Source organism: Aristolochia californica, unplaced genomic scaffold (genome assembly GCF_029961685.1).
Source record: "Aristolochia californica isolate CCGP_79_NKW_82.1479 unplaced genomic scaffold, dmAriCali1.0.hap1 SCAF_6, whole genome shotgun sequence".
Taxonomy (NCBI): Eukaryota; Viridiplantae; Streptophyta; class Magnoliopsida; order Piperales; family Aristolochiaceae; genus Aristolochia; species Aristolochia californica.
Window position 1 is genome coordinate 40,770,712 of NW_027182257.1, and position 27,501 is coordinate 40,798,212.

Sequence of the window (27,501 nt, forward strand, 5' to 3'; positions counted from 1 at the left end):
TGCTGGACTGCTTCACAGTCTTACGATCTATGGGACCGGTTCTCAGGTCCCCTTATCATTGAGGGTGACTTCAAAGTCTATTGATTGGTGCACCAAATTCAAGACTCCACCTTGGTGACACTGGAACATCTTTTTATATATCTGTAGTATCTCTTCCTCTCTTGATTGTACTTGGGTACATGTACCCAGATCTGCCAATCACTTTGCGGACTCTCAAGCTAAATGGGGCTCATCCCTCCAAACCCTTGATGTGCTGGGAGGCCCCACCTTCTTGGTTGTATCTTTTTGTTCTTTTTCTTGAATAAATTCCCACTTTCTATAAAAAAAAAGTACATATTTTTAGGGTACTCTTGTATAGAGGACTAGAAGTGCTTATAGTGAAAGCATTTGTTACTATTGATTTCACATTCTTTCATAACATATCCTAATTTTTGACAAGGTTTTAATGCTCTTCCTATTACTCTTCTTTATCCTTATTTCCTTTTCTTGCTTTTGTTGAAGATGTGGCCAATGGTGCGTTGTGTATAACATCTGCACTCTTATATATATACCATGGACCTAAACCCTGTGGAAATTCTGCTATCTACATGTCTTTTTCACAATTCGGCATTAAACTACCTCCTCCAACAAGCTTTGAGTTACCTTTAGAATTGTCATCAAAGTTGAGCTGGAGCATCCAACCAGGAGGACCATTCTACATTCTAGTTTCCACAATTGAAGCCACTTCTCCCTGATTATAGAGCTAGACACATGGCTGAAATGAGGGTGTTTAATATCCTCACTAAATGGTTCTTTCCTTCAAATCTGTTCGAATTAGGCTCATCCATTGTGCATCAGGAGATAGCCTCCAATGGTATAGATGCCAACTGATCAATTGAACTAGGAAGGATAAGTGAAGCACAACTGGAGACCAAAATTTTGCAATAAAGCATTCTGAAGTTTATAAATATACTCCTTCTACAAAATGAAAAGCATAACCCAATAGTAATTTTTCTAAACTACCCCTTCTAATCATATCCTACATGGCGAACTATTTGGGCTGTGAAACTACAAATATTCCAAGCACTTATTTGGGTCTCCCGTTGACTCCTAACTTGTCGTCCAGAAACAACTGGCATCCAGTTATTGAGCGTATGGTAGGGCGCTTGGCCATTTAGAGGGGAAAATTTCTCTCAAAGGTGGGTAAACTCACTCTCATCAAATCATGCCTTCATGGAATACCGAGTTACTTATTTCTCTATTCCACTGCCTTCTTGTAATTAAAAATCACCTAGAAAGCCATAAAAATTTTTTTTTGTGGTGTGGTCATAATGGAGAAAGAAAATATCACTTAGTTAAATGGGATGATGTATGTCAGCCCTTACATCTTGGTGGTCTTAGAATTCATGATATCGCAACTACCAACTTAGTTTACCTCCTGAAATGGATTTGGAGATTCAACTCCTCTCCAGATTTGATTTGGAGGGCATTTGTTGCTGCCAAAGCAAACAAATCGAACGGTTGGTGGACTGAAGAGGGCCGTCGGTACCGCATGTCACCTATTTGGAGGAAAGTCTCGTTATTGCTCCTTGTTTTCAACAAGGCAGTCAAATGCTATCTGGGCAATGGCCGTACCACAAAATTCTGAACGGATTATGGCTAGGGGTCAAAATCCTTGACCTTAGTTTTGGTCCTATCTCCTTATTGGCTAGAGATAAAAATCGCTTCTATCTCGAACTTATGGTCTGAACATTGCAGTTGGAATCTTAACCTTTGGAGAGCCCTCACAAACTCAGAAGCTCTTTTCGCCTCAAATCTTCTCTCTTGCCTATCCAAAGTCAAAATTCGTGAGCACATGTCGGATATCCTCATCTGGACCCTGTGCCCAAAAGGAATATTTTCTACGGTTTCTGCCTACAACCTCCTTCACAGCTCCGACCCCTACCAACTGCATCACCCCGCAACGATTGCTTGGTCCTTGCTTGCCCCGTCCCATGTGAAATTCTTTATCTGGTGTGCTTGTAGAGGTAAGATACTCACATCCGATTCCCTCATTAGATAGGGCACCCCCCGTACAAGACCCTTTTTGCCCGTTTTTTCAAACTAATCCAGAAATTGCCACCCATGTCCTCCTCCATTGCTACATTGCACAAACAATTTGGTCCAACCTTCTAAACAAAATCGGAATTAATTACTGTGTGCCCCAAAATTTACCTTCAATGATCCTCTCCATCACAAACACTCGTATCCCAAAACTTGGAAAATTATTAATCTCCGGTTGTGTGGGCCACATCCCTTGGGCCCTCTGGAAAGAAAGAAATAATTGGAATTTTCAATTCAAATTCTCCCCCTTTGAGGTAATATTGTTGGTCAGGTCTCTGCATGGCTATCGACTTGGAAGGAATTTACCCATCTCAGTAATTAGAGGTAATTGGAGGCTGATCACCAAAATGACTGATTCCCCCCGCCCCCCAACAATGAAGATTTGGTCCCCCCACCACTGGGCCACTGCAAGCTGAACATTAATGGTAGTGCCATTGGCAGGTCCAGTTGGATTCAAAGGAGTTATTCATGATGATAAAAACTATCTTCTCTACACTTTTGCGGGGCCATTGGAGATCTCTGATTCTACTACTGCCGAACTCAACAGATTACGTTTTTTTTTTTTTTTTGAAGATGTAATTTTATTAAAAGAAAAAGAAAAAGAAAAATTACAAAAGGCAGAGGGAGCAAATCTCTTACAACGAGAGATTGCAGGAAAGCTCCCTCCTTGGCAAGCACATCTGCTGCCGAATTTGCAGATCTCGGAATGTGAGACCAAATACAAGAAAAAGAAGATACAATATCCAAAATCACCTGGAATACGTCCCAATGCCTCAATGGGGGAGAAGTATTGCGCTGGCACCAACCAATCACCACCTTGGAATCCCCTTCAATGTGAATAGGCCCACTACATTTGTCTTTGAACACCCGTAGTCCATTAAGAAGGCCGTGTAACTTAGCCGACGTTGAGTCGGATATGCCTAAAGGACTAGCATAAGAAAAACATTGATTCCTAGATGAATCTGAAATGACGCGATCCTGGGATTGCCAAGAGAAGATCCATCAAATTGCTCCAGTTGTCTCGAATGCCGATGCCTTTGAAAGAGGAGAGGGTTTTTTGTCAATAGCCAGGTTGATATTTGCCATGTCACTCTGTCAACAACTCTAGCCTCAGATTCACTTTTAGCATCAAACCGCCTTTATTCCGTTCATTCCAAAGCCCCCATGGAACGAAACTAGCACAAGATGAGAGCAGCAATTTGCCGAGGCCAGGAAGGGGATATCCCAAGATCGACTTGCAAAAGCTTATCAGGTCGACAACAATACAAAATTAAAACTTCAATTTGCTTAAAACAGAGGTCCACACAATCCATGAGAACCGGCACTGAAGAAAAGTATCACTGGTGGATTCATCTTCATTGTGGCAGAAAGGGTATAGTGGATCTATAGATGGGTGACCTCTTCTTCTGAGCACATCAGCCATGAGAATTTTACTTTAACAAGCACTCCACATGAAAATTTTTACCTTAGGGGGACACATAGTTTCCAGACAAAGTTGATGTCCTGCTCCCTTTGCGTCGGATCCCAACCATTGATGTATCCATATGTCGAAGCAACTGAGAATTTCCCACTTTAGTCAGGCCACCAAATGAGCTTGTCTTCATTGGAAGGCCAAATTCTGACATGATTTAAAGCATCTAAAAGGTTGCTGGCTTCCATGGCCTCCATGTCTGATAAACCCCTTCGGGGGTGTAGGTTCACATTCCCTCCCTCAAAAGCATCTGCAACTGTAATTTCCTTGTGAGTGGAGAGAAGGAAAAAAGTGCTGAAAAAGTTTCGTAAAGGTGCCTTTCCTGTCCACCAGTCATCCCAGAATTTAAGAGATCTGCCATTACCCACAAAAAATCTACAGGCTGATGAGAAATTCTGAAGTAGCAAAAAAATAGATCTCCATATTGAGGATAGTCCTCTCCGATTTCCTCCAGCCATCCACCATGGCATATTCCAGCCCAACTTGACTAGAACCATATCCTTCCAAAGATTGGAGGAATTTGTGTTGTACTTCCAAATCCATTTAAGCAGTAAGGCTTTGTTCATTTCTTTTGATTTCCTAGACCATCTCGTTGGGCCCCTCATCATTGAAGAGGACTCTAAGGTTGTCATCGATTTGTGTGCAAAAGGAATTCACCCTCCTTGGACACATTGGGATATTTATTTCGAAATTTGTAACATAATTTCTTGTCTAAATTGTACATGGACTCGCACCCCTAGATCTGCCAATCATTTGGCAGGCTTACACACTAAACGGGGATCTTCCCTCCAACACCTTGTTGTGGAGGTCAGCCCACCCCAATAGGTTGTATGTTTCTCTCTCTCTGATTTATTAAATATGCACACACTTTCCTAAAAATAACATTTTTTGACATATCATTTATTAATTCCACAAGAACTTTGCTTTAGATCAAAAGAGATGCTAATATCTTGTAGTTATCAAATGTAGGTGCTTGTGATGACTGCTCAAATTTTGCTGAATATTCTTAGACACAGCATAATAAAGATGGAGGCCATACACCTCCTTATATTGGATGAGTGTCATCATGCTGTGAAGAAACATCCTTATTCATTGGTGATGTCTGAGTTCTATCATACAACTGCCAAGGACAAAAGACCAGCTGTTTTTGGCATGACTGCTTCTCCAGTCAACTTGAAAGGTATTTTTTTTTCTTTGAACTTTTTACTTTCTGATGATTTTTTTCTTCATGATTCATCTTCCTGGTGAATTTATTTATTATTGTTTTTTTCTTGGTTTTTCAATCTCTTGTTATATGACTTATGCAGGGGTTTCTAGCCAAGAGGATTGTGCAATAAAAATTAGGAATCTTGAGACCAAACTTGATTCAATTGTGTGCACAATAAAAGATCGCAAAGAACTTGAAAAACATGTCCCAATGCCTTCAGAAGTAGTGGTTAAATATGACAAAGCCGCCAGCCTTTGGTCTCTGCATGAACAAATAAAACAAATAGAGGTTGCTGTGGGGGAAGCTGCAGTTACAAGTTCCAGGAGAAGCAAATGGCAGTTTATGGGAGCCAGAGATGCTGGGTGCAAAGAGGAACTGCGACTTGTCTATGGAGTCTCTGAAAGAACAGAAAGTGATGGAGCTGTCAACCTTATTCAGAAGTTGAGGGCCATCAACTATGCTTTGAGTGAACTGGGGCAGTGGTGTGCCTTCATGGTACAGATATGCAATCCTTTTCTCGATCTATTAGATTGGCTTGTGTATCTTTAATTAGTCGTTGTTTTGTGGTTGGTTTACCTTGTGCTTTGTTCAGGTTGCACAGTCATTTTTAACAGCTTTACAGAATGATGAGAGGGCAAATTACCAACTCGATGTCAAGTTTCAAGAATCATACTTGGAAAAGGTCGTAGCTCTTTTGCAGTGCCAGTTATCAGAAGGGGCAGTCTCAGATAAAGATGTAAATGGAAATGGTAAAATATGTTATGATGCTCAAGAGGGAGATGATGAAATTGAAGAGGGAGAGTTACTTGACAGTCATGGTGAGTGTTCTTTTGCTTTCAAGTACTTAGAGAATTGGTTGGGATATCATGAGTTCAATGATTGACTGGATCTCAGTAAAACTATTCGTGCTAGTCTTCATACTGTAATATCTTTAGTAGACTGCTGTTTTTTTTTATGGTTCTTATCCGATGTATTTTGATCTATTTGCTTGTTAATACAAAGAGGAAAAAATTTGCCTATTAAATCTGAAATTCAAAATAAATAAATTTTGTTTTTTGAACTCATCTTGTGATTATAGTTTCAGTTAGAAGCCTTCTCTAGTGTGGACATGCTAATATAAATATCTATCTTAAGTTTTTTACATAATTTTTGGAAAAGCAGTTTTATCTTAAAATTGCTGTTTTGATGGCCAAAATTTCTTGAACAATGCATGTCTCAACATTTGGAGCTCATTTATTAACTTAGGTTTAAAATTTCAACCTTTTGGCTATATCATTTTTACATTTCTTAGATAATACTGTAAAATCTTTATCGCGTTATTGTTACTTTTTTAGAATAATGAGAATTTTACAGCAGAAATAATATAATGAGATGCTATTCTTGTTGTTGATTGTGTGTATGTATATGGACTTCCTGATGAGAGTGTGACTGAGAAGAGGGAGATGGCGATCGCAATGGCGATTGTGGGACTCCAAGAGATAAACTGAACGAGAGTGAGAGGGAAACTAGAAGTGTAGAGAGGAGTGCTGGCGAGCATTGCTAAACAGACCGGGAGCTTAATCGAAGGAGTTTGATCTTCTCTTCTGATCTTCACCGCAAGCGTGTCGTGAATGAATGTGAGTCACAATGACCTCACTCTATTGATTGTCCAACCTCACTAGGCACAGGGGACCTCGAACTAGCTACCTCAATGCCACCACAACTATAGTGGAAGACAGAGATTGGCAACTTGTTTCGAGCAAAATGGAGAAGAAACGCCAGCACAATGATCTAAAGGAGTGCCAACACCAACGTCACTCCTTCAGCCCTGGTAACACTAGCATCTCTATCAGAAAGCTTCGTGATTGCTTTGGGTTGGTGACTAGGATCTCTATCACCAATGGTGATAAGTGAACTTTCGTTACAATCCCTAATGTTGCTTGCTTCCTTTCTCAAGTAATTTGATCAGGCCACAAAGGACCGAACTAGGAAGCTATGGAGTGGACAACTTGTCTTCTACTTCTCAATCTTTAAATAAAGACAAACCTAGGAGTGCAAGATCAACCAATGCCGACATTATGCCATAATTGCAAGGGTCTACATCCCTAAATCAACATCCTCTGGGCTTAGTTGGAACACTTTCATGGATTGCCTTCCAAGCCTTTCTCCTCTTGACACCTCTAAAACAGACCATACTAATGACATCGCACCAGCCTTCCTGGCTTTGAAACCCAACCCCTTCTATAGTCTCCCACCGCTTTCAAAATCAATGACCTCAAACTCACCGAAACACCTGCCAACCACTTCAACATCACCTTACCCTCCTAAACCTTAATCGATGAACAAGAGCAGCTTCCTTTCTGATCGTCACTACCACCTGCAAACAAGTTGATGGCCACTCTAGTGCCAGCTGGTTTATTGATCAACTTGAGTTTCAATTCTCTCCCATGCACTCATACTTGGGCCATGTCGAGGAAAGTTACTCTCCACTGCGGGAAGACTCATTCTCTTGAAGTCTTGTCTGGCGAGCATCCAAAACTACTATTTATCCTTCATGCATTGCCCAATATCAGTGTGCAAAAGAATTGATTCCATTCGGAAGCGTTTCCTATGACGAGGATCCGATGACTCCTTTTGGTATCATCTGGTCAATTAGAATAAGGTCTGCTTACAGCACATTCTTGGTGGACTTGGTATTCGCCCCACAAAAGAAATGAACCAAGCTCCCCTCAAGTCGTTCTGGAATTTTAATTCGTAGAGAGTCTCTTGTTGGAAACCCATGGTGGCTTACAAAGCTACAATGGCCTTAGCATTGGTAGTTGGAAGGGGGGAGACACAGGAGCCTATCTACCATATGGAAATCTTTTCTTCCCCTACTCACTCTCTTCAAGAGTGCCGCCTCCTATGCGGGAAATGGTTAGAGACTCCTTTTCTGGCATGATTCATGGTGTGGAAACCGGCCCCTTATGGAGGTCTTCAACTCTCTTTTTGCCGTCACTTCTAGGCAAGAAGCCCTCATTACAGATGTTTGGCATGACCAATCTTGGGATTTTCACTTCTGGCGGGGCCTCCGAAATTGTGAGACCAACAACCTACGTTCTCTCCTTGCTACTCTTGCTCCTATTGTGATTCAGGATTACACTCCAGATAAGATTGTTTGGAAGCCTGACAAGAACTGCCTCTTCTCAGTGGCCACCACATATTCTCACATCAGAGGGTTTCTGCCCAACACCCTCGAGCAAGATGCCTCAATTGCCTGGAAGCATTCCGCGCCGAGCAAAATAAAATTCTTCATGTGGACAACCATAAAAGGGAAGATTCATATCATTGACTACCTATTCAAGAGAGGCTTCACAAGCCAAAGTGCGGTCTAGCCCTATGCGATGCATGCAATGAATCGGTCGAGCATGTCCTCCTCCACTACAATTATTCTTGGAAAGTGTGGATGGGTGTCTTTTAGAAGATAAATCTTCAACTCACCCTCCCGCATGACCTCATTGGAACCATCCAGATGGTTAGAGCTACCCAGTTTCCCAAGCTGGGAAAGATCCTACTCTCTACCTGGTGCATATGGCTTGAGCGAAATAGTCGGCGCTTTAACCGCAAGTCCAACAACATTGACCGCTGCATTGATTTGGTTGTGGGTCTCATTTCCAGCTGGCTTCACTCTCGACGTGAGTTTTCTTCCCTCATGGGAATGCCGCTTCACAACAATTGGTGTATTGTCACCCACATGACGGACCCAACTAAGGCTCCTGGTATGGTTTCAAACTGAACTTTGATGTTAGTGCTCTGGGATGCCCAGGTCCGGCTGGTTTTGGCGGCGCTTTTTGCAACTCTTCGGGTATGGTCATTCTTTCTTATGCGGGCCCTCTAGGTCTTTCGGATTCTACTACGACTGCAGTCTTTGCTCTCCTCCATGGTCTGAGCATTTTCAAGGTGCAACTATCCGGTCATCTCCTCATTGAAGGAGATTCCATTGCTGTTATTAGTTGGGGATCGGGATCGACCCCTCCTCCCTGGCACTATTGGCCCACTTTGCACTCAATTTCTGATGTTGTAAAGGTTTTTCTTTTTCATGGAACCATGTAATTCGTTCAGAAAATTCTTTTGTCGACAAGTTAGCTAAAACGGGAACATCTCTCCAATCCCTCACTGTATGGGATGGTCCCCCCTTCCTGATGTAATTTTCTCTGTTTAATACATTTCTCAGCACTATTTCAGAAAAAAAAGGGAACCCAATCCTGATTGTTTATTGTTTGCTCTCCTTTACTAAATAAAGTACATCAGTTTCAAAACAAATTGTGTGTATACCTATACATACATATATCTCTATATATATTGGTATGAGAAAAAGAGATGGGAGAGATTAGGGTTTTCAAACCCTTCTCCCCTATTTATAATTTAAACACATATTCAAAATTACATTATTGTCTCTGCAGCCTGAACCCTAGGAATCTAATTTCTCAAAAAAATACTTTCCTGGAGAATTAGTAAAAATAAATTATACCTTCCAACAATTCCTCTCAAATTGGAGCATATAGCTTCATTTTTTTATAGAATTTGTCTCATTGGTCCCATAAGCATAAAAATGAAAATACAAAACATTGGTCTTTAAGTAGCTCTAGTCTGTATGGCTTCTATGGTGTCTTCGGCTTTCGCCTTGAGTGTGTATTTCAGCTTTATACACTTATAATCTTTCCCCCCTTTGTGTTCGGGAGTGTATGGTAATGATCCCTGCTTGAACATATTAGTAGTTCTTGGGACTTCAACATTTATCTTCCTCCATGTCCACCTTAATAACAGACCATCTTGAGGTGTTTCAAGAATAAATAATAAATTGGATACATACTCTTGCAATCCTAACTTGGGCATAAAACCAGGAAAAGGGTAAAAGGAATATAGATGACACAAATAAGAAAAATCGAAATTGACCCGAAGAACTTCAAACACAAATTTGTAATAATAATTTAAAGCAACAAATGCCAGTTAGGAAATGACGACAATAGATAATATGTTAAGGGAAATAAAACACCCGTGTGGAAAAAAAATATGAAGCCAACCCAAGGAATTCAAACAAAGGATTGACACAAGCAATTTCCAAGGCATGAGAGATTTTCTTGGCATAAAATTTGGATCACTCAAGTAAAAGTCTTAGAAATGAAGAGTACCAAAACAAAATTATAAGGAATTAGTCTTAAAAAAATTAGAGAGAGTCCACACAACATGAGATGTTTGGTAAATAGGTAGAGAAAACTTAGGAATAGAAAAAAAAGGGAGAATCAACATTAAAATATGAGCAAGAAACATGATATCAATAGTGCACAACAATAAAAAATCACACAGATAAAACCATGAGTTGAATATCAAATTGACCATAAGAATTTACTAGTAAAGAACTAACCAAAAGATTGAACCATAGCGCAAAAATTTGACCAAAGAATCAAAACTAAAAAGATCAAACCTGAAGTGACTATGAGGAGGGACTGCTTACATCATCAAAACTCTTACTTTTCTCGGGGAAAGCTAGCAATCATGATAGGCCCTCCATAAAGAAAAGAAGCATTTCAAAGGTTTTAGTGACCATGGTTTTCTATTGAGAGGAACACTTGTAGGCCATTGGTCTTCGGCTTCATTGTGCTTGATGCAGTGCAGAATCAGATTTGCATCTTGATTCTGCTGTGAGGAGATATCCAGCACATTCTCTGCTGAAGCAAGAGTAGAAGCAAGAAGAAAGCTACTGCAACATTGTCACTGCAGGCAAACCATGTCCATGTTGCACCGAAATCTTTTCTTCTTCTAAGGATCACAGGTACTTCCAACCTCCTCAAAAGTTGCACTTTCGGTCTTCTCATCTATCTCTTCATTGGTTGGGCTTGCAGCTTTCACTTTAACAGAGGAATGGATCTCAATAGCAGGATTAGAAGCTGTTTTGAGAAACTATGATTACATGTGGCATTCAAATCCTTCAGCTTTCCCTTCTCTGAAATTGATTCAGAACCTTTTAAACTTGATTGGGTGGATAATGTTCTGCAAGTAATGATGAAGGAGATAGCAAGAAGCAAAAATAGCTGATCATTGTCTCTGTTATATCGACTTTTTATTCTCCAAAAATCTCTTTGAACTTGTGGTAAGTCTTGGCTGAAACACTTGTCAGAGTGATGGCCACCCATTTTCGGGGCTTTGACTAAAGAATTAAACGGGAAGAACGAAGCTTGAACTGTTTGCATATAAAAGCTTCGTGTTGGGCTGAACTTGAACTTGTTCATCTGTGGAGGTAGAACTCACCTTGATCGTCCGCAGCCAGAGTCGTTGGCTAGAACTCACCTTCTTAGCAGATTGTTGCCAGAGGGAGATAAAACACATTTCCTTGGTGTCGGCTGAACAGATGAAGAAAAATATCTTTATTGATCAGGGCTTGTAGGCACATTCAACAGCAGCCCTGCACTCACAGCTGTTGCCAACACAAAATTCTTGAAGCACCAATCGGTCCTCGACCTCCAACACTCTAGCAACTCTCTACATCTCCTCTCATTTGGCATTTGACGGACAGAAGTAAATATCTCCTATCAGGCGCCATGTCATTGCAGCGTCTCAATACCCTCATGGGGAATCCAGTTATATTGAATTGGTTGAACCATTAAAGCAGCAAACAATGGAAAATTGGCAAGCCGAGTGGTGCAAAGATAATTAGCATCTTTCCCTCTTGCAAATTAGTAAATGTGTAATGCACAATAGCAAATGTTGCACATAAATGATATAGCTAACCTACGAAAGATGGAAAACAAGGAATCTCTATAGAGGCTAATAGATATGAAAACCAAGAAGAAAAGAGATCGAAGACATCATCTTTGCGAATTGAATGAATAACCTACAAAACTCTAGACAACCTACTCCGATACCATGTTGAAATTTGTAAGGAAAAAAGAGATGAGAAATATTAGGGTTTTTAGATCACTCCCTGTATTTATAATTGTTAAGGAATAATTCCACATGGATTGATGAGTACAAAGATCTTTTTTTTTTTTATAAAGATGTATTGTATTAACAAGCGAAAATTTACAAAGGAAGAGGGAGCAGAACCCTAACAACAAGAGATTGAATGGACGCTCCCTGCTTGGCAAGCACATCTGTTGCCAAATTTGCAGATCTCGGAATGTGAAACCAAATACAAGAAAATAATCTTGAGTACAAAGATCTTGAGTTTATTAGTTAAGAAAGAGGTCTCCTAAGTTGGCTAGTCATTTTTGGATGGATCTTGGACCCTACTTTACATGGTATCAGAGCGGGTACTCATATGTGGGCTTATACGTAAATAATACGTAAATAATCTACCTGTAGAGCCACAAAAGAGGGCATACACCTAAACTATCCACTTGTAGAGTCACAAAAGAGAGCCTACACCTAAACTATCCACTTGTAGAGCCACAAAAGATGACCTACATGTGAGGGGGAGTGTAAAAGAATAGTCCCACATGGATTAGTGAGTACAAAGATCTTGAGTTTATTAGTTAGGAAAGAGGTTCCCTAAGTTGGCTAGTCATTATGGGATGGACGTTGGACCCAACTTCACAATAATTTAAACAATATTCAAAATTACTTTAATGTCCTTGTAATCCGTAAACCCTGGCAGTCTAATTTATAAGGGAAGACACTTTCTTGTAAAGTTAGTAAAACTTCACTTTACCTTCCAACATATTTATATATGCATATATTTTGAATACTGTTTCCTCCAAAACCTAGACATTACAAGATATTACAAACACATGGGAGGCTTGGAGGCAATACTTTATGTAAAGAAACACTCCGATGTGATTCTTGAAGCAAAGACATCCATCATTTTTTCTAAAATTGCCGCTATGAATAATGATCTTGATTTATATTTGTAAATGTATTCTTGTCCTTGAAAGCATGGTTCTACAACTTATTTAGTCCATTTATGAATTGGGTGCATTGACTAGGTTTTTCAAAGAGGCCGTTTGGTACCTGACTTGGCCCATACTCTTTCTGAATTGGCTTTACCGGGCAAAAATCGGCCTCACTTCAGGCTAACAAATCTAAATCAGTCTTGTCTCTGTTCTTTCCAACTTGCTTTGAGTTTGGGTAGGCCTGTTGATTTTGAGTGAACTGCCCTGGATTGACGAAAGTGGATTAGATTTGCAGGGTTCTGATCTGGTTCCAATACCTAGTAGCGGAACCCTGCTTGAGAGTCTCCATTCTGCCATCTTCTTAACTTCTCTATTTATAAATATTATTCTTGAAATTGCTGAAATTATCTTATATGTTTTTTCTACTCGTGATCTTTGTTATGCACAGTTGTCTCTGGTGGGGAGCATGTGGATGTGATAATTGGTGCAGCTGTTGCTGATGGAAAAGTGACCCCTAAGGTGCAGTCATTGGTCAAAATACTTCTTAAATACCAACACACTGAAGATTTTCGTGCAATCATTTTTGTAGAGCGTGTAGTGACAGCTTTGGTCTTACCAAAGGTGAGTAGTTTCCAGTACCTAGCAAATCTCTCTCTCTCTCACTGTGTACTATTAGATGCCTATTTTTGTAAGTGGCGGAGAAGGCACTTAGATGTTCAAGCATACTTGAACTTGGTGGGGATCTATTTAATGAGGAACATGAGGTTGTCCTAAAAAAATTAAAAACTAATTAAATAGACATTACGAGTTTAATGCATAAAAAGCAAAAAAATTGACATTTGTTCTGCTTACTTGTAAGTGTGCAGGTCTTCTCTGAGCTTCCATCTTTAAATTTTGTCAAGTGTGCTAGCTTGATAGGGCACAACAATAATCAGGAAATGCAGACAGGCCAGATGCAGGACACTATTGCAAAATTTCGTGATGGTCGAGTATGTCTTATGAAGTTTTTTAATTGTTCTTTTACTTTTACTGTTTATCCTAGATGTTATGTCTAATTGCTTGTATGTCTGAAAATGCATGTTTTCAACGTAGGTAACACTGTTAGTAGCCACCAGTGTTGCAGAAGAAGGACTTGATATTAGACAGTGTAATGTTGTAATTCGTTTTGACCTTGCAAAAACAGTTCTGGCTTATATTCAGTCCAGAGGGCGTGCAAGGAAGCCTGGATCCAATTACATATTGATGGTTGAGAGGTACACTTTTTATGATTTTTTTGCTAAGTCCTGACATTGAAGGCCTTAATCTAATAGTCATAATGTTGCTAATAATGTCAGGGGTAATGTATCTCATGAAACCTTCATGAGAAATGCTCGCAACAGTGAAGAAACTTTGCGAAAGGAAGCAGTTGAAAGAACTGATCTCAGCCATCTGAAGGGAACTTTAAAGTTAAACTCAGGGGATTCAACACCTGGCTCTGTCTATCAGGTGGAGTCAACTGGTGCTGTTGTTAGCCTAAATTCGGCTGTAGGCCTTGTCCATTTCTACTGCTCTCAACTACCTAGTGACAGGTGTGCACGAATTATTTTTCTGTATCCAGGTTTTATCTGGTCAAAATACAAAGAAACAAGCAGTTCATAATTTTGTGTTTTGTATGTCATTGTACATTCTTTTATCCAGGTATTCTATACTGCATCCTGAATTCATCATGGAGAGGCATGAAAAACCTGGGGGTTCTACTGAATATTCATGCAAGCTTCAGCTTCCATGTAATGCACCATTTGAAAAGCTTGAGGGTCCTGTCTGCAGCTCAATGCGCCTTGCGCAACAGGCATGAACATTATCTTGTGATAGACTCTATCACGTCATTTGGTTTGTTAGGAAAGTAAAATAATAGGCGTGTTTTTGCTTGTCATGGTCTAGGCTGTCTGTTTAGCTGCTTGCAAGAAACTACATGAGATGGGAGCATTTACTGACATGCTTTTGCCCGACAAAGGCAGCGGGGAAGAAGGAGAAAAGGTTGATCAGAATGATCAAGGTGATCCACTCCCTGGAACAGCACGGCATAGAGAGTTCTATCCAGAAGGTGTAGCAGAAATACTTTGGGTATGTCTATTCATGTCCAAGTCTATGTAAGAGCATCCTCTGATGTGCTTTTGTCTGCTATTGGTGCCCATGTATTTCATTATTGCCGGCTTGTTAAAGCTTCTTGGCTACCAGGCATGTCGTGTCTTTCCAAATGCACTATATAATATCTTCATGATCTTATGGTTAGTACACTTGTTTTCATCTTATGTTGTAGGGGGATTGGATATCATTTGGTAAAAATGGTTGTTGTGATAACTCAAAACTGGTTCGGCTGTACATGTATGGAATAAATTGTGAGAACATCGGCACCTCAAAAGACTTGTTTGTGACACAAGTTTCAGAATTTGGAGTACTTTTTGGACGTGAGCTGGATGCAGAGGTATTCACATTTTGTTGTTTCTCATAATTCACTATTCTGGATACTAATGTGCACTAATGGAACTGATGTATACATTAATTGCTGTTATAGGTTTTATCGATGTCGATGGATCTCTTTGTTGCTCGAACCATGATAACAAAAGCATGTCTTGTCTACCAAGGTTCAATTGATATAACAGAGAGTCAGGTAGGCTGGCAATATGTCATCCCATGAAAGTTATGTTTTACAGTTGCATCTACAGAGATCCTTTACTGGATGTTTTCCTCCTTTTTTTCATGTGTGCAGCTGGTTTGTCTTAAAAGCTTTCATGTTAGGCTTATGAGCATAGTGCTTGATATTGATGTTGAATCTTCAACAACACCATGGGACCCTGCAAAGGCTTATTTATTTGTCCCTACGACTGGTGAGAAGTGTTTAGATCCTAGCAAGGAGATTGACTGGCATCTGATTGGAAATATAATAAACACAGATGCATGGAGCAATCCCCTTCAGAGGGCACGCCCAGATGTATACCTTGGTACAAATGAACGAACTCTTGGTGGTGATCGCAGGGAGTATGGATTTGGAAAATTACGCCATGGTATGGCTTTCGGCCAGAACTCACATCCAACTTATGGTATTAGAGGGGCAGTAGCTCAGTTTGATGTGGTAAAAGCTTCTGGGTTGGTGGTTCCTAATCGAGATGTTGTCGAAGGCGAAACCTATGAAGAATGTGTTGGACATGGCAAGTTGATGATGGCTGATTCTTGCCTAAATGTGGAGGATCTCGTTGGTAGAATTGTAACAGCTGCTCATTCTGGGAAGAGATTTTATGTAGACACTGTACGCTATGACATGAATGCCGAGAATTCATTCCCAAGAAAGGAGGGTTACTTAGGTCCTTTGGAGTACAGCTCATATGCTGATTACTACAAGCAAAAGTACTTTCTCTTAAAATGCTTACTCTTGTTTTGTTTGTTTGAGATAATTTTAGTTAGTCATTAATTTTTCAGTTTTGTTTGTGTTATGTATTTTCTTGCTTCTGATATTTCTTACTTCCATGCCAGAAAAGGATTGCCACAGTGCACCCACTGTTGTGCTTGAAGAAGCATATAAGTTGTCATTCTACCAATGAAACAGTTATCTACTGTTTTTGTTTGTGAAATATGTAATCCTGATAATGTGGACTCCACATATTTCTCAGAAACAGTAGCTTTCTGTTTTTCTTGTGTAGGTTGGCTTATATTTCCGTTTCTTCGTGCACAACAGAGTGGTGCATGTTGGTTTTCCATTTCTGCCATGATTTTTTTTGTAGGTATGGAGTGGAATTGATCTATAAGAAACAACCTCTAATACGAGGACGTGGTGTTTCATATTGCAAAAATCTGCTCTCCCCCAGATTTGAACTTTCTGATGGTATGTTCAGTGTCAATAATTTCTTTCTTAACATTCGTCAGAATGATATGTATTCTTCAGGACGCTTGCTACTCACATTTTGATGTTGTACCAGCACATGAAGGTGAATCAGAAGAAAACCTCGACAAAACTTATTATGTATTTCTGCCTCCAGAATTGTGTTTTGTGCACCCACTTCCTGGATCTCTGGTTCGAGGTGCTCAGAGGCTTCCCTCAATAATGAGGAGAGTCGAAAGTATGCTTCTTGCAGTTCAGCTTAAGGATATCATAAATTACCCTGTTCCTGCTTTGAAGGTCTTTCTCCCTTATTTTGGCTTTACAGAGTGAAAAAATCCTCCAATTTCTTTAAAATTTTTACATGCTAATGCCTATGGAGACACTACAGGTACTGGAAGCCTTAACAGCAGCTTCTTGTCAAGAGACATTCTGCTATGAAAGAGCAGAGCTTTTGGGAGATGCCTACCTTAAGTGGGTTGTGAGCAAATTCCTTTTCTTGAAGTACCCTCAGAAACACGAGGGTCAGCTTACTAGGATGAGGCAACAGATGGTGAGTAACATGGTTCTGTACCAATATTCCCTCAGTAAAGGACTCCAGTCCTACATTCAAGCAGATCGCTTTGCTCCGTCGAGATGGGCTGCCCCTGGGGTGCTACCTGTCTTTGATGAGGACGCTAAGGAAGAAACAGAAACCTCTTTTGGGCATGAAATTTCTGGCACTAAATTACAAATGGAATATGTCTATGATGATGCTTTTGAAGAGGATGGGAACAAGGAAGATGGAGAGATTGAAAGTGATTCAAGCTGCTATAGGGTCCTATCCAGCAAAACACTGGCAGATGTTGTTGAAGCACTGATTGGTGTTTATTATGTTGAAGGTGGAAAAATTGCAGCCAATCATTTCATGAAATGGATTGGCATTCAGGTGGAGTTTGATCCTTTGGACAGGGAGCTGACTTTGAACAGACCGTCCAATATTCCAGAAGGTATATTGAGGTGCATAGACTTCGACAGCTTGCAGACTGCCTTGAATTATAAGTTCAATGATCGGAGCCTTTTGGTAGAGGCCATAACACATGCTTCAAGGCCGTCATCGGGGGTTTCATGTTACCAGAGGTTGGAGTTTGTGGGCGATGCTGTGTTGGATCATCTTATTACAAGGCACCTATTTTTCACATATACAGATTTACCTCCTGGCCGGCTTACTGACTTGCGAGCTGCGGCAGTGAATAATGAAAATTTTGCACGTGTAGCCGTGAATCACAAACTTCATATGCACCTTAGACATGGATCTAGTGCCTTGGAGGCTCAGATTAAGGACTTTGTAAAAGAAGTACGAGAGGAACTATCAAAGCCAGGGTTTAATTCTTTTGGCATCGGAGACTGCAAAGCTCCCAAAGTACTTGGTGATATTGTTGAATCCATAGCTGGGGCCATCTTTCTTGATAGTGGTCGTGATACTTCAGCCGTATGGGGGGCTTTCAAGCCATTACTAGATCCAATGGTAACCCCAGAAACACTTCCAATGCATCCCGTGAGAGAGCTACAAGAACGGTGTCAGCAGCAGGCAGAGGGCCTGGAATACAAGGCCACCCGAACTGGCAATGTGGCCACTGTGGAGGTATTCATTGATGGTGTCCAGGTTGGAGTGGCTCAAAATCCACAAAAGAAAATGGCACAGAAATTGGCTGCTAGAAACGCACTTGTTGTGTTGAAAGAGAAGGACTTGGAGGAAGATGACAAGGAGAACGACAAGAGGAAGAATGGGACACAAACGTTCACAAGACAAACATTGAATAATATCTGCTTGCGGAGGCAGTGGCCAATGCCTCAGTATAGGTAATCTCTTACAGACAATTTGGTGGATTCCATGAAATTAATACGATTTAGTTGGTGACTTCCCATGTATTTTTTTTTTGTTTGCATGGTACAGATGCATATACGAAGGTGGGCCTGCTCATGCGAAGAGATTCACGTATTCCGTTCGAGTAAATACAACTGACAGAGGTTGGACGGATGATTGCATTGGAGAGCCCATGCCAAGCGTCAAAAAGGCCAAAGACTCCTCTGCTCTTCTACTCTTGGAGCTCCTCAAACGGTGGTACTCCCACGCGTAATATGGGGTATACTACTGTTACTGTAATCACTGTTGTTGTTCTATGTATGTTGTACTCTATATTTATGTGCTTAAAATGTGTTATTAGTGGTTATTAATTAATGAGAATAAATTATCTGTATTTTGGCAGTTCATATTTTATAAAGCAATCACTGTATCACCTTCTATAGACTCAGTTGTATCCAGTGTTTCTCGCTATGGGAATAATTTAGAAAAATTTCTCCCCAAATCACTCTGAGAAGTGAAACCTTAAGAAATCCCTCAATCTCGTATGAGGAATTAAGAGTTTGAAGTGTACATTGTCTCTGGTAAGTCTCGATTCCTCTTTCCAGTTCAGATTTTTTGATAAAATGGTGAGAGACCTCATTCTATGTGCCAAAGGTATATAGGAAATATTGGAAGAGGCTCACACCTTCATATTAGATGGTGAGTGCTAGGTAGATAGAAGAAAGAGGAAGAAGGAAAAATTAAGAAGATAAAGCAGAGAGTATGGTTTTAAGCATGAATGTTCTCATACTCTGTAATATATTTGTGCTTAAGAATTAGAATTTGGTTGGCTATCTACTTACGTAGCTAGAGTTTTTGAGATTTTCTATTTTACTTTGGTTTTAGTCTTCAAGTCTACAATCTTCTTCTTTAAGTTATTTTTCTCAACAACAATCGTCAATGTATTTTTACTTCAGGTCTTGAGATAACTTGATTGATTATTTTTTTTGTCTTTAGCTTTTTCCATAGACCTCATAATTGACATGTATCTATAATACACGGATAACACCATTAGTAACACATTTTCAAGTTAATCATTTTGTATTATCAAAATAATGGAGACCAACATGATTTTACCATGGGTTTAACAATCTCCCCATTTTTTATAATGTTAAAATCCCTAGCTTGAAGTTTATATAAATTAAAAGTATATGTTGATAATTTTGGACATGGTATGTTATTGTCAAAATATCATATTTCTATGCATGTTCGAAAATTCACAAACCATAAAAAATAAAGTCCTAAATGTTCTAGCATTACAACACAAGGACTTAACTCCCTAAATATGGGCTCCTCCTTGATTTATGCATGCAAGGGTCATTGTTCTAATGTATTCTTACTTGGTGTAAACTTTCCCTTAATTTATACTACACTTTTTTCCCCCTTTTTATCATTCATCAAAAAGATAATACACAAGGCACAAGTATAGAGAAAAGTAGAGAAAAGGTGTATCCTAAGCCTTACTCCTGAATTTTCAAGTTTGAAATTCATTTTTAATGAGGGTACCCTCGATCAAAATTAATCTTGAGCTAGCTAGTCTACGGAAGGTTGCTCATGCCTAATTCTCCTCCTAGCTTGGAAAATCAATCAACTCCTAAGGGCTTGCAAAAATGTTTGATAGAGGCTTTTCGATTGGAACAAACTCAATTTTGATTGGCCTAATGTGGAACAAACTCAATTCTCGAGTTAAAGTATTGTCCAATTTTAATGTTGGAGCGAAATTGGTGAGCTAGATTCTTCCTTAAGCTAATGATACTCAAGGTTTCATAATAGATAGGATATGTTTGAATATTAAGTACAAAATATTTAAATAACGATTTTTTTTTTTTTACAACTACTAGGAGTGATTCTCTAGGATTGAATCTCACTCTGGTGCATAGGAAAAAATTGTATACATAATGCACTAGCTGCCAAGAAAGGTAAATACCCTATTATATTTCTATATAATTTCTGATGCTATGGGTCTACTAGAGTCATCCTAGTCAACCTTCAAGGATGTACTCATGGGTGTTCTAATAAGTTTTAAATTGAGTTTCTTTCAAGCGTCCTTTTATATGTTTTGACTAATTCAAGAAAATTTTATTTTCAAGTTTGAACTACCAAAGTCTAAGGAAGAATAAAAGTTTACCCATCAACTTCGTTCTTCATGACTTAAACAAATTCTTTACAAAAGACGGTGGTAGTAGAGCCAAAAAGTGATATCATCCACAAATTTGGACAATAATCAAATCATTTTCATGACTCATGGTATTTTGACTTTGACTCTAATATTGAAATCTTAAGTTTTCTTCTTTGTGTAAGTTCTTATCTTCAATGTGTTTTTACGTTGGGTCTTGACTAGGCAATTTGATTAATCGTTCTTCATCATCCCACTCCGATACAAGATATTTCATAGTATATGTGCTCACACTTAGCTGCTAGACTAATTGATACAACAACAAAAGAAAAAAGAAAAACAAAGAAATAAAGAGAGAGAGAGAGAGAGAGAGAGAGAGAGAGAGAGAGAGAGAGAATCTACAAGGTAACTGTGCTCTATATTAATTGTTTGATTCTAATGGCTCATAGAACCTATATTATATAGACTCTTTTGCATATGAGACTACAACTAAAGTCTAGATACATTAAACCTAGACACTTTCTTAAACTTCTGATCTTGGGTATTAAACAACCCATTCTAGGCAATTTGAACTGAGCTAAGAAACTAAAAATAAGAATCTTAATCTATCTAGTCATAACTCCAACAAAAAATAAGGGCAACCGAACCATCCCAACTAAGTGGGTTTTGATTGCCTACTTAAATCCCACTTTGTTACCCAAATAGACTTTGAAATTTTTGAATATTCCAGAGATAGACTTGTGGGGAGGGCATGCCATGTGGATTTGGAAATTCCAGAACAAGAACTTCCTAGTTTTAAAGAAAGATTTGAGAAATGGAATATTCATAAATTATTTGTGACCAATGTGAGAAGGCATACTATCACCATGGACTCCAAATTATCAAACAGTTTGCTTAGATCACCCGTAGGATCTCTAGTTCCTTTGATTTCCTATTCAAGGTGTCCATGGAAGGGAGTTGGAACCGAGTATCTCCCACTTCACCTTGGCACTATTTCCCCAGAAGTAAGGAGATGCCTTAGCTAAGGGAAAAGAACAAGAAACTAGGTGTTTAAACACCTTTTGAGGTGTGTTGTATCTTGAAAGAGTTCTCATTGTGAAACCACTGATCCAGACCCTAAGAACAGAATCATAAAATCATGGTTTCTTCTAAATATTAGTCTCACTCTGGAGTTCATGCTTCTCAAAACCATGAAATGTACATTGCCTGATTCCCAACGCCATGATCAAATCTCATACTACCACAATACGGGGACGTGAAATAAAACCAAACTTTTCACCACAAAATTAGAGAAAGAATGGCTCTCCCTTTGTTTATACATCAACCAAATAATAGAAAGGTTTCAGATTACAAATAATCATATTATAATCTTTCATATATCAACCAGAGATGAAGAATAACTTTCTGGCTTACAACAAGCTTCAATCATCCCTTCACAGTAGGAAGGAATTATTGAGACAAAACTTGGATGTGGCCCATCTATCGCCTTAGAGTCTGCAATATATATTGTGCATACAGATCCCTGCAAAAAATCCAAATTCATGAAAATCACACGAAACTTTTTGAAACATTATCGGTAAGACCTAAAATTTCAAGGCAGATGAAGTACTAGTGAAGGTTTTATTCAGCTCTCACAATTATTCTGGTATATGAGGTGTTCAAATACAGTTTCTTTTCATAGTTTTCTTTACCATTGATTTTGGCAAAATATTTTGGTGTAAAGAATATCTTTTTGCAACTACAATATGGTTTTGTTTGTAACGTTATGTAGTCTTGTGTTTTTGCCACATGGTACATCTCTACTGCATGGGATTTGGTGCGACACTAATGGCAAAGCCATGATAAAACACCACATTGCACCAAAAACGAAGCATTGAATGAAAAGTGCTGCTATTGTACCAATGAAGCGGCACTTTTGAGTCAATATGAGCCCCACATGGCACTCATTGACTGGCATCAAGAACATCTCTACAGCAACATATAATCATGATATATGCCAACTGGTTTCTGGGACAACAGGTTTTTGCAATGCATACTTGCTGACACCTCCCAAACCTAAGTTAAAAGGCATAAGTTGTGCTATAATGCTATCTCAGGAATGGCCAAAATTAGGTTAATTTCTCATAGGATGTACATGAACTTGTAAGATAAGCTTGGAAGACAAATTAAAATATCACTGAAGCCAGAGCTATGACAGCAGACATCAACTTACATGGAGTATTGTATAGCTTCATGAGCTACGTTGGCAGGTAGAAACTCATCCACTGCAACCTCCTTGTTCTCATTCTTCTTGTCTTTGTTCTTTGTCAAGGAAACTGACTCTTATCTACATGTGACTATAAACAAAATGATAATGAAAACAAATGATGATGCAACTAAAAAAGGATACAATCTTCAAAGAAACGACGAATTTCTGTTAGACGATGAGGAGGGAGCTCTGAGATATCATTGTAATGACGATATTCTGGATCATCAGCACACACAGCAATGATCTTGTCATCTTTCTCACCCTAGATGCACCAAACCAATCAGACTTCTCTCTCAAGTAAAAGCAGCATCTTGGTTGAGTTTATAGTAGAGACTTAAGTACCTGATCTATCATGGGCATGAGTCCTATGGCCCTCACTCGAAGAAAGCAGCCAGGAAGGACAGGTTCCTGCTCAACATATGTAAATAATTTAGTGAAGTCTCTAATTGACTTTGTTAATATATCTGTGGTATCTGTATTCAGTGAATTTTTTATAATAATGAAAATATTGTTGTTCTTCCTTACTCATGTATATAGTGCAAGCATAAACATTCTAAACCAAGTGGGAAATCAGAAATGGTATGTTTGAAGTACCTGCATGAGAATCAACACATCAAGTGGGTCATTGTCCTCACATAGTGTACGTGGAATGAACCCATAGTTGTGAGGATACACCACGGATGAATATAAGATTCGATCAACCTGGATACGTGTTTCAGAAATTTTTTGCATTAGAAGAGGAAAAGTTGTTGAACTTAAATGCAAAGAGAAACTAGACTGAAGCCTCCAGATGTATTTAAATTCAAGAGAAGTGCTGGGAGGAAATATGATCATATTCATTATACGGAGCTCCTGAAACAATGTTATCCATTAATTGCATGTTTGTGGTAAAAGAGGGAAAACATGTTTACCTTAATCAGACCAGTTTTCTTGTCAAGTTCATACTTGACCTTACTTCCTTTTGGGATCTCTACAACCTGCTCCAGATGAACAAAGATTTAATAAAGGTGACATCAGGTAATATAAACTAGATCATGTTCATTACTTTTAGTTGACTTAGTTCTGGTTTTGTGGATTACAGCACGAGGTGCTTCAGTTAAAGGGTAACAACATTAGTTTTACAGCCGAGCTGCCAAAAAAAAAAATATACAATCTTAAGAAGATATGCAAGTAGTTGACCACTGAAACAATATGATTATAATAAAAATGCCATCTAAGTAACACCACTCATGCCAGCATGAATGCTTTGTTTGCTAAATTTAGTGCATGTAAGAAGTTAATTGCTTGTCATTGTGAGCCCCAAGTGAATTTGATTTTTCCACTTTTATTAATTGGAAAAGAAATGAGTAGTGAACTGTTATTAGAGCCCGCTACTGAAGAAAATGTGGGTCTGGAGGTGCAGAAAATAATAATAATAATAATAATAGTAATTATATTTATTATTATAATTATAACAACATCAACAAGAAAAAATAATTATTATTATAAAAACAATAAAAATAATAATATTAATAAAACAATAAAAACTTACAGAATTCACCACCATGGGAGCTCCAGGGCCTGTATATAAGGTTATGGATAAGTTTGATAATTTTGCCCCCTCACTAACAAATCATAAAATATAAAAGTTGCAATAGTCGTGATGTGAATACCTATATCAAGATCATGCCATGGATGTGCAGCTACAGATCTCCTTGACAAAGATGAGAGAATCCTTTCATTCAGGCGAGGGGCCCGAGGCTTACCCTCAGGTTGGGTTTCATTGCTGGAAGACATGTCTGGGGAAAAGAGAATAAATTGTAGTGGTTGAAGTGGCTCTTTTCAAAGGATATCAAATTACCATATATTAAAAGCCGTCTAAGGATGGTAATAAGTAATTAGTTGCCTACGGTCTGAATCTTTGAACAAAACATTTAAAAATTATATGAGAGAGGATGATAACCAATATCAATAGATAGCCGGAGCATAAGAAAGTGCATTGGTCATTCCAAGAATAATCAAAATTTTATAGTGAAAGACAATGTGCAACGCATTCAGCTTTGACACTCAAGTATAGTTCTGGATAAAGTAAGACACTGAAATAGTCATCCAAGCATTCGTTCAATCAATGGACCCTCTATTACAATTCCAGCATGAATCTTAAACCTATCTCCTTGGGTAGCTAAGAATGCAGATAAAACTAACTAGAATTACACATGTTGGAAAACAAGGAGAATCAGATGCTAGCTGTGTTTCTCCTGTCTCTAGTTTCCCTCTATTGTCACTATGGCCAAAGCCATTTGCAGATCTACGACGTTGTCCACGATAAAAATGAAGAAAGATTTAAAGACAAAACAAGAGAAGTGGCTAACTCAGTAATAAAATTTTACTTTCCATAAGAAGAAGAAAATATATCATAGCAGCTCATCAGGGACAGCGAAATTCAACAGCTTGAATTAACCAAAGTTTGCTAGAGTTCATGAACAGCAAAAGCCAACCTCAATATAGATCAAAAGAATCTACATTTTGAGGATTTCAAGCTGGTAAAAACGAGCATCGAACATAAAAAAAGAAGAAAAGAAATTCAACAAAGTGCACAATTCCAGAATCACCAACCACATACCATGAAAAAGCAACCAACCTAAAACAGAGGTATCAGAACGAAATTAAGAAAACACACCTTAGTCGAAGAAGTAGGAAGAGAAAATGCCAAAATGGGAAGAATGGAAGCGAAAGGATGCAATGGAAGAATCAGCCAAGAGCAAGTCAAATATAATCCAAGGAAGTGGAAGCAAGGAGCTGGAACGTGGCGCCAGCGCAGCATTGTACGAGTCTCCCGACCTGGGTCCCTGGTAAGCGGCAGGAAGGAGGGAAGACGAAGTCTCGTGGGAGACCGGCAGATCAGAGACCGCTGCGCTGATTATTCAAATATTTAGCAAAAGCCGGTCGAGACCGGGCAAGCCATTTCCCGTTATTTATTTTTTGCACGTTACCTCCACTTTGTAGAAGGCAGACAGACACCTATGAGAAGCACATGAGACGATTTCTTCCCCAGCCAAGTAGAGATCAGGTTGAGATTGGGTTTTGGGTGCTTAGGCAAATTTGGGTTAAATGGCACGAATTCTAACAATAAAAAAAAAACTAAGTGTTATGAATGAATAAAGCTACTTTTTGAGTTTATAAAAATAGGTGACAATTAGGTTCAAAATTTGTGAAAAAATAATTAAAAAATCTTATTTTTTCTATTGAATATGTTGGTAAGTCACTTACAAGATTCGGAGATTTACAACTTTCGAATATGGGTCTAACATTCAAAAACTTTGAATTTTTGCAACATGGGGTCGACTCCCTTTTCTTCTAACAGTTTGATTATATAGTAGAATCCTCCCTAGAGTTTGACTCATCTTGCTTCTGTACCATTCAGGGTTTCTCTTTTTTTTATATTTACCCACTATTCGGTGAAGTTGAATTTTTTTTTTTTTTTCATTTGACATAGGGACGACCCCTATGCTATAGAGTTGACTCTTTTTTCTTATTCCAAAACTTTTTGTAACTTGTGGTTAGACTCCTTCTTTGTTTCATCTTAACATAGGGGTTGACTCGTATTCTTCCAACACTTCTTTCTTTCTCTTCCTGATGGGGTCAACTCCTACATTTAGGGGTTGACTCTTTAATCTCTCTTTTTTATGTTCAATTCCTTTTCATCTTTTCATTTCAAGGTTTCATCATTCTCATTCATGTTCTCGACTTCTATGCATGGGTTTGACTATTTTACTTGTCTTGCCTCTTCTAGTCTAACTATTTATGTAAAAATCATTCTTCTTTTCTCTTATTCGGTCAAGCAATGTTGTTGGATTGTTTGGATGATGTGTTTGCATATACAAGTTATTTGTTCCCCTTTTCTATAAACCATTGGGATGGACCATGGCCAATCGAACAGATATGCTGTTAGAAGTTTCTTTTCAAAGCTTTGTGATCTATATAAGATACATGAAACACTTCATTATTAATGTGAATATTTGTTATCATCAAAATTATCTTAATGAAGATCTTGAGACCAACGATCTCCTCTTTTTTTATAGTGATAAACACCCGTAAACATATAAAAAATATAAATGCGCATCAATATCAAATATAAAAATCAAACTCTTTCATCTTGGCTCCCCTTGGCATCATGAAATGCTCCCCCTATGGCTACTGCATTTTACTCTCCTGTGGCATGTATATTAGGATCTACTTGTACTCCCTCAATTTGTATGCTTACAAGCTCAAGAGACAGGTTGGAGTGGGCTATGCAAGCAGTCACATCCAATAAAGCACATTAAGCTTTGTCTAGGTTTAAATCTCGAGATTTCCAAATTGACCTAGAATGGATGTGCTTTGTGGAGATCTGTATAGTTTTTAAGTATGTTTGATCAAGATCTTCTTTAACACTATAGGAGAGTGCATGCCTATATTCGAATTAAAAATGCGAGAGTTGTAATTATGAAATTTTGCAGAGAATCAAGTCGTGGATTTTATAATGTGAGCTTCACTTTGGCTCATTGGTCAGATATATTATCCAACTCTTCCTATACTAAGCAAATCAAGGAATACCAAGCAATTCTGAGATTAATTTATGTAATGGAATATGCGTTCTTCATACCATAGGCAGATGGCAGCCATTGAGGTATACTTCTCTTCTTCATTTTTTTGTTCAGGTGCAAGAGGTTGAAGAACCTCTGGATTTTAAATTTTGAGATCAACACTTGGTCTTAGAAGTTTCTATTGCACTAGACAAATTTCATTTGTTTAGAAAGGGGCACAATGAGCT

At 38.7% G+C, this 27,501-nt stretch overlaps 2 protein-coding genes across 4 annotated transcripts in view; one reads left to right on the forward strand and one right to left on the reverse strand.

The window, feature by feature from the left end:
• LOC137967169 (endoribonuclease Dicer homolog 1-like) overlaps positions 1–18,714 on the forward strand; it is a 38,466-nt gene extending 19,752 nt beyond the window's left edge. Inside the window, exons 1-17 of one of the 3 annotated variants that reach the window (XM_068813640.1) lie at positions 4,321–4,378; positions 4,523–4,733; positions 4,861–5,255; positions 5,353–5,578; positions 13,056–13,228; positions 13,474–13,596; positions 13,700–13,860; positions 13,942–14,175; positions 14,285–14,435; positions 14,528–14,710; positions 14,907–15,071; positions 15,162–15,257; positions 15,357–15,991; positions 16,366–16,466; positions 16,561–16,760; positions 16,852–18,302; positions 18,397–18,714. In XM_068813640.1, coding sequence (XP_068669741.1) covers positions 4,532–4,733; positions 4,861–5,255; positions 5,353–5,578; positions 13,056–13,228; positions 13,474–13,596; positions 13,700–13,860; positions 13,942–14,175; positions 14,285–14,435; positions 14,528–14,710; positions 14,907–15,071; positions 15,162–15,257; positions 15,357–15,991; positions 16,366–16,466; positions 16,561–16,760; positions 16,852–18,302; positions 18,397–18,580 — 4,680 coding nt within the window. In that variant the 5' untranslated portion in view covers positions 4,321–4,378; positions 4,523–4,531 and the 3' untranslated portion in view covers positions 18,581–18,714. Of the gene's footprint in view, positions 1–4,320; positions 4,379–4,522; positions 4,734–4,860; positions 5,256–5,352; positions 5,579–13,055; positions 13,229–13,473; positions 13,597–13,699; positions 13,861–13,941; positions 14,176–14,284; positions 14,436–14,527; positions 14,711–14,906; positions 15,072–15,161; positions 15,258–15,356; positions 15,992–16,365; positions 16,467–16,560; positions 16,761–16,851; positions 18,303–18,396 lie in introns of those variants that run through there. The other 2 variants (XM_068813637.1, XM_068813639.1) reach the window with 2 other exon arrangements.
• A 3,013-nt stretch (positions 18,715–21,727) lies between these two features.
• Positions 21,728–25,571, reverse strand: LOC137934128 (soluble inorganic pyrophosphatase-like). Its single transcript, XM_068778368.1, has 9 exons — positions 25,369–25,571; positions 24,362–24,487; positions 24,241–24,269; positions 23,621–23,686; positions 23,304–23,411; positions 23,052–23,117; positions 22,851–22,971; positions 22,674–22,755; positions 21,728–21,983 (listed from the first exon to the last, which is right to left on the reverse strand). The coding sequence occupies exons 2-9, from the start codon at positions 24,483–24,485 to the stop codon at positions 21,941–21,943; spliced, it is 639 nt and encodes a 212-aa protein (XP_068634469.1). The 5' UTR covers positions 24,486–24,487; positions 25,369–25,571; the 3' UTR covers positions 21,728–21,940.
• Positions 25,572–27,501: the final 1,930 nt, after the last annotated feature.

Excerpts from the sequence above, each read along its gene's own strand:
- LOC137934128 (XM_068778368.1), bottom strand. The coding sequence starts at position 24,485 with ATGTCTTCCAGCAATGAAACCCAACCTGAGGGTAAGCCTCGGGCCCCT. Across the intron at positions 23,412-23,620 it reads AGAAAACTGGTCTGATTAAG|GTTGATCGAATCTTATATTC; the intron begins GTAAACATGTTT and ends ACACGTATCCAG. Across the intron at positions 23,118-23,303 it reads ATGTGTTGATTCTCATGCAG|GAACCTGTCCTTCCTGGCTG; the intron begins GTACTTCAAACA and ends TATGTTGAGCAG.